This window comes from Aristolochia californica, unplaced genomic scaffold (assembly GCF_029961685.1).
Source record: "Aristolochia californica isolate CCGP_79_NKW_82.1479 unplaced genomic scaffold, dmAriCali1.0.hap1 SCAF_12, whole genome shotgun sequence".
In the NCBI taxonomy this organism is placed as follows: domain Eukaryota; kingdom Viridiplantae; phylum Streptophyta; class Magnoliopsida; order Piperales; family Aristolochiaceae; genus Aristolochia; species Aristolochia californica.
This window is the reverse complement of record NW_027181793.1, coordinates 23898249-23909670: the sequence shown is the minus strand read 5'-3', so window position 1 is coordinate 23909670 and position 11422 is coordinate 23898249. Positions and strand designations below refer to the sequence as shown.

Sequence of the window (11422 nt, the reverse complement as noted above, 5' to 3'; positions counted from 1 at the left end):
TTTATTCTAGCTGTGGACTTTTCATAGTCCATGTTTTTTGTACAATCCATATGCTTAACAAGTGCAATCTTTGCTGGTTCGTGAGCTTTGCCAGAATGATCTTTGGTTGGGTTCTATTCCTTTTGAGAATGCCCACGCCCTTCTCTACTTCTTTCAGTCAAATTTTTCTCAATCAAAGCCTGCATTGATGTGCATCAACCAAATTCACAAAGATTCAAAGCAACGCTAACAAAAGCATAACCGTCTTCGTAACCCAGAGAAGCATTCTGGAGTACCTGAGAGAGCCAGCCTTAAAAAGTAACTTTCAGTTGCAGGAAGAAAAGCTCCGCTACCGACAAATGCAAGTTCATTGATATAATCCCACATGTTTCACAGAGCTAACGTAATAAGGTTAAATGTTTAACTGATGGGCAAGAACACCAGGTCCATCCTTACCGCTGTCATGGATCTTACATGGACAGCAGTACTAAATCCTTTTCACAGGTATACAAGAACAATTAGAACACCCGTCAATACTGAGAAGCAGAAAAGAACAATCAGATCAGCATCTTGGTGCAACAGCTATAAAATTTTGGGGCTTGGAGAGGATCTTGCCTAAACCAAACCCAAAATGAAAGTTAAGAAACCACATCAGACTGTCACAGAGCAAAACCAACTGAAGAAAATATAAACAACTCATGGCAAGAAAAAGGATCTCATTCAAACTCAAAACCCATCAACTATTTACATTTTGCACTAAGAACAAGTAGTACAAGAAGTCCAAACCAGCTTTGAAGTACAAGACTTCTCCCCCAAAGACTCAGTTCTCAAGATTAGAACAAAGCTTACATAATCGCAAGGTGTTAAACTATGGTTTTTCTCCTTACTTCCTGTAAAAAAACTGGCTGGATGAAGGCTTCGCCTGCCACTGGAATCGCAAGTCCTCACCTGTACTATAAATTGGTGCTTTTTGCTTCCTGACGGCCACCTCAGGATTAAGATCTTCTCCCTCAGAAACCCATCTGCTTGAGTTTGACTTTAACAGGTGATGATCCATGGACAAAGACAGCAGGTTCTCACTTCGGTGAGATCCAAATGAAGGGTCAATTTGCCTACTCCTCGTTGTACTCAGAGATAAATCGCATAACCAGGACCGATCAAGAAGTCTGGAACCTGTGTTTCCAACTTCACGAGTCCATTGGTGCTCCAGGGATGAACTTGAAACTGCCATAGGCCCCAAACAAAGTGAGAGGTCAAAATGATTGCCCCCCCTGTCTCCACATGTGCCAACAAAATTTGGAGAGGTGTTTGAAGCATCCTGAGCATAATTGTGATCAATAACCTTGTGCAGGATTCGGGTTTTCCGCTCAGAAACAATCTGATGGGATCCATAGTACAAAGGATATATCTGACCAAGTGTTGTTCCCATATAAATCTCCATGGGACCTGAATTACAATGAGCAAACTTCTCAGATAGAGGAAGTAATTCACGAAAAGGAACATTAGGTGAAACTATCTTCTCAAGAGGGCAGGGTTCTGAAGCTGGACATGTTGAGTTTACAGTAGGAGTCATAAGGGTTGAGTAATATGGCGCGAATTGAGCTGATGTCTTGGGAGTTGGATTAGTGGGCTGAATAGGGAGTAAAGGATGGGGTACACCATATGTTGTGTGCTCAGGAGCCTTTTGAATGCTGGTGGTTTCGCCAGAATCCTGTGGCGTCAGGTACCTTGGAGTATCATGTCGTTGACTCCGGGAAGCTCTTCTGGGAATGCAACCTAGATTGAGTGCAGCTGAACGACAAGGACAGACAAAAAGATGAATTTCAAGAACGACTGACCAAATATTTTTCAAAAGAGAAGCTTCTTGACAGAAATACTTCCATCTCAAATGAGACCAGCAGGCCCTAGCAATAAATTACAGAAAAGATAAAATACAATTGCTACTATTTTAAATGAATTTTAAATTATCATATCAAACAAACAAGGTTCTGCTGTCATCCTTCTTGTAGTTGCAACTTGCCATGGATGATTGAAGGAAGCCACCATCTTTGACACTGAGTGTGTCCATAGGCTAAGCATATTACAGCCAAACAAAAGACAACAGACTCCTCTTCTTAGCCACCTTTTCCAGTAAATAATATTTTCAGGATGATGTGTGGTCCGGGAATTTAGTGGCATCTGGAAAGGGCTAATAGGTATCAATCAACCATCAACCTATTGGTTCCAGTTAATAGAAGCTAGAAGCTAGAAGCTAGGTAGATTCCTCCATGTTTACAAATCGAAGTGAGAAATACAAATGCCGGAAGGAACAACTATTAGAATAATCAGAAAGGCAGGCCCAGGACAGGTAATCTTCACATTCTTGACCATGCATGAAGCACGTGAGAATTGAGCATTAAATTTGTCATAATAAAATAATCCGCAGAGATGGGTCCTTTAATACTAGAGCCTACCTCACCTTTTCCAGACACCCAAAAGTCAAACAAAACGCAGATTCAAGTCTATTTGGGCCTCGTCAGCCCACACAGATTTTAAGCCCAATGTATCCCTCTTCTTCCAAGTTCCACCAGAAAACCAGGTTCTTCCCCAAATCACTGCACCTTCAGGGGTTTGCCCCGTTTCTTTTTGCATAGACAAACACTCTTAGCAGCAGATAAAGCCCAGCAAAAAGCAAGAGTTGTATTCTCATGACAGGGAGCACAAGCAAAGAAAAAAATGGGTGAAAGACTGCAACTTGTCAAGGGTAAGAAGATGAAGGGGGCACCTTCAATACATGGTTGTAAGAGATCCCCGGTCTCCGTGCTCTCGTCTCTCCGAATAATCGTGTTAATGGCATCATTGATTCGGTTCCAGAGCGTTTTCAGGTCCATGTACTCAGCCTGGTGAAGGCGAAAAGACAGATATGCCAAAGGAGAGACAAGATCCAAATGCTGTGAGGGGAAAAAGAAAACCAAAACCAAGAGAAGGAAAGACATGGAAACTGATGTAATCCCAAAACGTAAACATATAAAGCTGGAAAGGGAAAGGCACCCACCTCCGAGTTCGCCTTAGAATACATGATTTCTTCGGCTTTGAGCACAACAATTGGCAGCTTCTCTTGCCATTCTTTGTTCTTCTTAGTGGTGGGACTGTGAATCTCGTTCACGACTCTAAACAAACAGGCGGAGGGCATGAGAAAAAACGGACAGAAAGAAATAGCTAGACACACAACTAAAAGGACGCACCCACCTGAAGATCTCCTGGATAAGAGACCCTCTCATGGGTTGATGCCTGTCGCTATGCCATGCTCGCCGCACGCACTCGTACGGTCTGGGCCCCGGCCGAGGCATCTTCTTCACCTCGCTTGCAAGCTCTCCTCCTTCCTTCGCTAAAAATGGAAATGGGTTCTTAATTTCTCATTCCAGTAACAGTGATATTTCAGAGAGGGAAGTGAACGAAGGGAAGGAAAAGGGGGGTCGGGTTGAGTTTAGGCCGCGTTCCTCCCTCTCTTTCTCTCTGACTCTCTCGCCACCCTTTTCTGTGTCTTTTGGTGCACTCAATAATTTTTAAAAAAGAGTTCTCGTCGAGTTAATGTGTCCCCCACACATCCACATGGTTGCCTCCTCCCTAGGCATTTCCTCTTTCTCTCCCCAACCATAGATTTCGCTTTCTTCTTCTCTCTCCATTTCTCTTTCAGATCCGACGGGGAGGGGACTTCATATATAAGGCCCTTACAATCTCTGTAGGGCTGCTCTTCCCTTTTAAATAACCCTCTCATTTGTCAGTGTCCCATCCTCTTCCCATCCAACCCCATTTTTTTTAACAGTTTCTGCGTAGTTATCAGATGGATAGAGACTAAAGCGAGGGATAATATATATATTTATTGGAGTCGGTAAGGAGAGCTGTGAGCCTCCAGTCATTTCATCGAAGACCGAAACCGAAAGCAAGTAGCTCAGTCTCCAAACAGCCAAATTGCGGAATGGGGTCAGGCCCCGGAAGGAGTAAAAAAGGGAAAGAACGGTAAAGGTTCAAAGTGGCAGAGAAGGCAAGCGTGCAGATTCCAGATTGGTTTCTGTGTGGCCAAGTTTGTGAAGGTCATGATGAATTTGCACCAGTAGGGGCGGTGAGCAGAGGAAGAGGCGAGTGAAGTGCACAGAAACAAGTGTTTAACACCCATATGGTATCAGCAGGAGGACTGTTTGAGGACTAAAAGCCACCAGGTGGTGCCCTGGCATCAGTCCTGACGCGACCAAGTGTCTCTGGCTAATTATACCCCTCAATGACATGGATGTTTAATGTTTCTTTAGCGTCGAAACGTCGCTGCACTTATTTCTTCTCACTTCTCAGGCCAGTCTGTACCTTCTCTGAGTACCGAAGAGGCGAAGACACTCGTTTTACGTGGTTGCTCATGCTCAAAAGGGACGAGTGGGCTTCTCCCATTACAACTTCAAATAAAATATCCCTTTCTTGAGCTTCCCTCCCACCCTCTACAGGGAGGAGAAATAAAAAGATAGTAGTGGCTCTTCTCATTCCCTTTACCCCCAACCAACCCTCCCATCCTCCGATCTATAAAAAACAACTTCAATGTGCCCGTTGCACTCTCACCATCATAAGAGCTCTGACATGATAGTTGGTGTTGAAACTTTAGGATTTTATGATGTATAATCACAATAGTAGAGGATTAAGGGTGAGAAGAAGAAGAAGAGTTACGCAGAGATGGTTTTAAGAGGAGAAGAAAAAAGAGGAAGATTAGGGTAATAGACTTATCCAAACCCTCCTCCTTAAGTTGTATTTATAGATATCAAAAGTACTAATATTACAAGAATAATTTTCACCCTAGTAAGAGTGAATAAGAGACATAAATCATAAATTAATTATATCGGTGTCATCTTTATGAGATAACTCTTTATTTACCATCATGTTACCACTGTGTGGGTCTGTGGTCCTTGTTATGTGGGTTTGAGCCCATCTTTCACACACTTGGATATGTGGGGCTTCCTTGGTTGTGAGGGCTAGGGCCCATCTTCCAATACTCTCCCTCAAGCTGGGGGTGAGAGAACATCATGAACGCCCAACGAGCTATAAATGGTGCATAGAATCTTTCCGTATAAAATAGTTGTCTATCATATCTTCCAACACACCCCCTCAAAGTGGTGGCCTTTTTGTTATTTACAGTTGAAGAGAAGATATGAAAGTTTCTTACATGATTATCATAGTAAGCAGTCTCCTAGAGCTAGAATTAATATGGTGGAGTCTTACAAAAATCTCACAAAATGTGGTATCACATGAGAGTCTCAGTTTAAAGGTGTTTTAATTATGTTAGTCTTCTATTTATATTGAGTTATTTAATTATGCTAGGACTTATCTTTAAGTGTTAGAGTTTGGGTGTAATTAGGACAAGGGTAGTTTAATTGTAATTAGACTTTACTACTTTCCTCTATTATAAATAGGGGTTCATGTACTCTGATTACATAAGTCAATGAAGTTTTTCTCTTTTCTATAAATTCAACATTTACCAAGAGACCCAACTGGCATAATATAAAAGAGAGTAAAATTACTCTTAGCCGTAAGACATCGCTCCATACTCCAGTTAAATGGTCATAGTCAAAAATACTTTCCGCTCAATGTCACTAGCGGAAAAGTAGCCCTAATGTGGGGCACAAAGTCTACCCACTTTCTCAGGGTAGCTAAAAAAATACCTCTTGGGTGAATGATAGACTTGACAATGCTAGATGTTGGACACACTCTTATCCTCTGTAGGTAGTGGATCTTAGGCATTGCTCAGAAGTGTAGTAATAAACTCTTGCATCATAGTGTCCCTCCACCGGGTAGTGACTCTCAAATTGTAGGAGTAAAAATGTCAATTAAGGAGTGCAACGAGTAATCACTCGAAAGATAATATTCTGAGGCCACTATATGTTTTCATTTTCATCAAAATAACCAATACTGACAACAATTAACAACTAAGAAGTCATTCAATAATAATGTCTCAATCAAAGAGACATAATAACAACAGTTGAAATGGGCATGGGCCCAATCTTTAAGAGTAATAAGGACACATAAGATAATCTACAACAAGTTCATCCTTGAATAAGGAAGCTATGCACCAGGTAATAAACTGAAGATAATCCACGGTAATAATCCAGGGTAATAATGAAGTCGAAGTCAAGCCGGTAGCCGATAGCAGATAGTAGTTTTGACTATGAGTGAGTCAAATCGAATAATAGACTGCCAATAATAAGTTTAACCAAATGTTGCTTGATAATCACTAAATCAAACAATCTCCAATGTGTTCATCCTTCATACATTTTCTTCTATTCTCCCCCTCAAGTAGGGAGATAATGTCAACGATCCTAGCTTGAAGTCAACAAATATTTTGCAAGCTCAAGTGTGACCTCTTGTATGATCAAGTAAAAGAAGGCTAGTATCAACAACTTCACTAGCTAAAATATTGCAAACCAAGTAACTCAAGGCAAAACAAATATTTCAATCTTTTCTTGGCTAAATTTTTATCAAATTCTTTGCGATCTTTCAAAACACTAACAAAATCTCACAAAATTCGTGGCTAGAAAAATCTTCTAAATAAGGTAGCTTCCTCCTACAATTGGCGTCAACTTAGCAATCAAAGAAGACACCTTTGTTTGCCTTTTTTTATTGAAATCTTTAGGCAAGGCAATCTTTGACAAATAGATCAAGGAAAGTTTTTGAAAACAAGCTGATCTTCTAAAGATTATTTCAAGATATTGTTAGTTAACAAACATAAAATTTCGAAGGGTAGATCATGAGATACTTTCCTGATATAGTTAAAGAATAACAGCAACTCAAAAATTTAAGCAAAGACTTCGACTTAAATCCGGATATTCGCATGCAACAATATATGAATATGACCTTTGATTCTTCCAATATGAATATTTCCTTAAATATGAAAAATGAGTCACACGAAGTAGACTAGATTGAACTTGATCATGGATAAAGTGCTAATCAATTGCTACATGTTTCATTCTAGAGTGAAACAGTGGATTGGAGTTTAACTGAATGACACTAATATTATTACAATAGACAACATGAGAAAACTTTATAGTCACACCAAGTTTAGCAATCAAATATCACATCCATCGAAGTTCAACAGCAGTAACAACAATTAATCAATACTCAGCCTTAGTAGAAGAACGAGCAATAGTGTGTTGCTTCTTTGAACTCCAGGAAATGAGATTACGCCCAAGATAGGTAAAGTAGGCACTAGTGGAAGAGTAATCATATTTATGGTTGGCCCAATCGGCATCCAATAACTCATGAAGAAATATAGCAGACTCAAGATGTAGAAGAAGCCCTTTATCCAATGTGCTACATAAATACCGTAAAATTCATTTAAAAGGTACCCAATGCTCGTCAGTCAGTTGATGCATAAAGTGGGACATATTATTGTCAGCAAAAGAAATATCAAGCCGAGTGAGAGAGAGATATTACAGACTGCCAACTACTGCACGAAACTGAGAAAGATCAGAAAGAGGAGTGTTTGAGGTCATGGTGAGTTATGAAGAGTCGTTGGAAATAGGGTGAGAATAGGTTTAACATCTTCCATATGAGCATGTCTTGGAAGTATCTTCGATGCATTGCAACCTCAACTCCAAGGAAGTAAGAAAAAAAGCCAAAATCTTTCAAAGAGAAATGTTGAGCGAGGCAATCAACAAATTGTAAAATAAGGTCATCACTATTACCAGTAAGAATAATATCATCGACATACACAAGTAGAAACAAAACATGTTTGCCAGTGTTGAGAATAAATAGGGAAGTATGAGAGTGAGAATTCTTGAAACTTGATCCACCAAAAATTGACGCAGTTTATGATACCAACCTTGTAGAGCCTGTTTGAGACTATAAATAGTTTTATGAAGTTTGCAGACATAAGTTGGATGATCATAATCAACAAAGCCCAGAGGTTGTACCATATAAACATGTTCTGAGAGTCAGCCTTTATGTTTGTCGGAGTGGATGCTTCTTAAGATAGAAATTTCTCATGAAGCTCATCAAAGGTGATGGATGTGTCTCGAGTTTGAACAACATGAACAAACTCTTTGTTATTATCTCCTAGTCCACCCATGATCTTCGCTATAAGATCTTCCTCATCCATTGGTGTTCCTAATATGGTATATTGAAAAAAAAATCAATGATATTCATAGTACCTTTGGTGGGATTTTTTAGAAGATTCTTGACTTGTTTGAAGCGTCCACGAGATGGTTTGGCATATGTAATGACAAGAATAGTCTATGTTTCAGGAGAGGTGGTGGCTCAAGTATTGAATGGGATAATTTTAGGAGTTAGAGAACCGATGAGCGCATTAAGGATCAATTGATCTTGTCAAATCCATACATTGTAAGCTAGATTTGGAGAGAGGTTTGTATTGAGGGACTTTGGTGGACAGGGCTTGGCGCCATCAATGTACCCCAAATAGATCATACCCAATGAAAAGAGTTTCAACCAAAGCTTCTATGACATATAGTTGGTAGGGTGAGTTTGAGAGGAGTTTGTGCAGAAAGCTTGATGGTAACAAGATGAAATTCGTTGGTGTTGAGTACTATTGAGTGTACTGGAGCACTTTGAGTTTCATTTGTAGTATTCATAGGGATTGTTTGGGAAAGAGGAAAGAGATCAAGGAACTCTTCGATATACGGTATTGAATCATAGAATGAGGCTTCGCTAGTGGGAATGATGAGATCAATATGGTAATAAGTACTCAACTCTCAACAATACTTAGCGTTTGATACTCAACCATATGTAGAATGATGCCTCCTCCCTCTCATTCATACGCTGTCTGGCCAGCCATCTTGAGGTGAAATGAAAATGGGTGGCATCGCAATTTGAATTGATAAAGTGGGTTCTGGTAGTTAGAGCCGTTAAGTATTTTCCAAGTCGTCTAATCCTATAATCATTAGATAAATACTATTGCAGATTATGTTGGACGCTCTCTCTTCTCCTACAATCGCCTTCAACTTTGACTTTGTTTGGTACTCTCTCAAAAACTTCAATTCATCGTCCAATGTCAAAACCAACAGAAACAAATGTCACACAAGTAAGAAAATCTTCGAGAATGAGATAAGGGTCAAGGTAAATCGGGACGAGGTCCTTGATTCCCAGTGCTGAAGGAATCCTTCCATTACTGAACCTCCCAGTTGATTGCTGCTGCAGGAAGTCCCTTCCGTTAGGAGGGAAATTGTATTTAACAATCGTTTTCAGCATGTTGTTGTTACTAGAGTCCACAATTAAGTCTTCGAAAACAATCAATTGTCGAAACTTTCTACTGAGGTTGTTGTCGGTGGTGATCTCTGCTAGGCTGGCATTGATGGTCTTGGCAACCCTTTGCAAAGCCAAGGAAGCAGTATTAGTGTCGTCGAAGACTCTGATATGTCACCACAAACTACACATCGGTGTAGTCGATGGAAACAAAAAAAAACAATGAACACAATATCAACTTTTTTTTTCCAAAGGAAGATAGGAGAAGAGAAGCAGTGAGAGATGATGCAGATAATAGAGAACTTGAAAAGTTCCAAAACAAGGAATAGAAAATGCAGAGCTCTGAAACCATTTAAGAAACTGATATTTGTTGAACTGAACCATGATTTTGCATTATACATACAGATTTACAACAAGAATCACCTAAACAGAAGGGTGATTCGGATGAGTCTTATTCTTATGGAAAACTTAATTTTATATAAAGTCAAAGAAGTTTATCTACTTTTTACTTCATGAATCTTATTGTTATGGAAGACTTAACTAATTAGCTATTATAAGTGATTACGAATTTATACAAAGTCAAAGAAGCTCATATGCTTTTTACTCCTTACCCAAGCTGGAAGAGAAGGATACAATATTGGGGCTTCTCGAAATAGACAACTAAGAAGAGTCAGGGGGGGTTTGTTGTTTGGTCAAGCATGGGACAATTCCTAACTCAAGCAAATAACAGAGTGTCCCCCACAATAGACAACTAGGGAGAGCCTCTAGTCAACAGTTGAACTCCTCTACAAGGGTAAACAACGAGAGAGAAGAGGTTAGGGAGGAATGAATCTTTCTCAGCTATCATCTTCTCAATGGGGAAGAAGACCCTGTATGAGGTTTTTTAATAATATAAAAAAAAATTACTTATTTAGAAATGTATATGATATTATTTTTTTAAATGTATATAATTATAAATATTATAATTATAAATTATATAGTTTTTTGTTGAATTTATGGAAAAGATATATACTTCATTGACTTATTGTAATCAGAGTACATGAACCTCAATTTATAATACAGGAAGGTAATAAAATTGAACTACAATTAAACTACCTTTGTCTCGATTATACCCAAACTCTAACATTTAAAAATAAATCCTAGCATAATTAAATAACCCAATATAAATAAAAGATAAACATAACTAAAATTGAAACTCTCTTGTGGGTCTCTTATGGGATTGGGTCCATCTTCCAACATTCTTAGATATGTGGGTCTCCCTTAGTCATGTGAGCTTGAGCCAATCTTCCAACACTCAAAATATGTGGGTTTTCATTGGTCGTGTGGGCTTGAGCCCATCTTCTAACAATTTTGTTATAATATATCAATTTATATTGTTTTTAATATGCTACAAAATAATTTATGATTCTAATGATTAAATTAGTTTTCTAATATTTTTCATTTTTCTAAAAAAACAACATATATTTATATAAAACACTATTTGACATAGAAGGCTGTCATATGGCGTCAAAGGAAAAGTTTGATGGGACAATCCCTTATTTGATCTTCCCACAAATCTAGCCAACTTACTAAACGAGGCTTCACCTCCTATTGACACCGTAAGCATCTCAAGTTGTCACCCCCAATCTCGAGAAATAAAAATTAAGACAGATGAATACAGAGTATGAATTATGATACCAAGATGCCTGCTTTGATCGGGTTTCCCAAAGCGCCACCCCCAATCTCAAGACTCTGATTACTTAAATATCATATTCATATTATAATAGTTCAACATCTGGTGATGAACGCAACATCGATGCCCATTTTAATGTTTAAAAGCTTCTTTTGTGGCGGGGTGGCGATAAACAGTATTTCATACGCAGGAGTTTTAAATTGATAAATACGTTATCGATCTCCATTTCAATGGCTTATTTCCCGGAAATCATATTCTTCACAAATACGAAGATAGTAAAGCGCTTGGAGAAAGCAAAGCAGGTGATCGTCGTCGTCCCCGCTTTAGATAAGTGTTGACTTTTATGAGAGAAGTATAACTGAAAAAGGCCCCCTTGTTTCTTTGTCCGTAATAAATGACGATTATTTTAAGATATGAACCACAATCTTTACGCGACTATCTCAATTGTAGTCACAGAAAGTGGCCATGGCAGGATCAGAATTTACAGTGGAGAGGTGTGGGAGAGAGTTGGCTTTTTAGATCAGTTTGATTGAACATAAAGGGAAAGTAACGATGAGGGGG

General features: G+C 39.0%; 1 protein-coding gene across 1 annotated transcript; it reads right to left on the bottom strand.

Moving 5' to 3' along the window:
- Positions 1-691: 691 nt before the first annotated feature.
- LOC137946317 (uncharacterized) lies at positions 692-3732 on the bottom strand. The gene is made up of 4 exons (XM_068792559.1): positions 3208-3732; positions 3014-3128; positions 2744-2858; positions 692-1770 (listed from the first exon to the last, which is right to left on the bottom strand). The coding sequence occupies exons 1-4, from the start codon at positions 3306-3308 to the stop codon at positions 863-865; spliced, it is 1239 nt and encodes a 412-aa protein (XP_068648660.1). The 5' UTR covers positions 3309-3732; the 3' UTR covers positions 692-862.
- Between the last annotated feature and the right edge of the window lie 7690 nt (positions 3733-11422).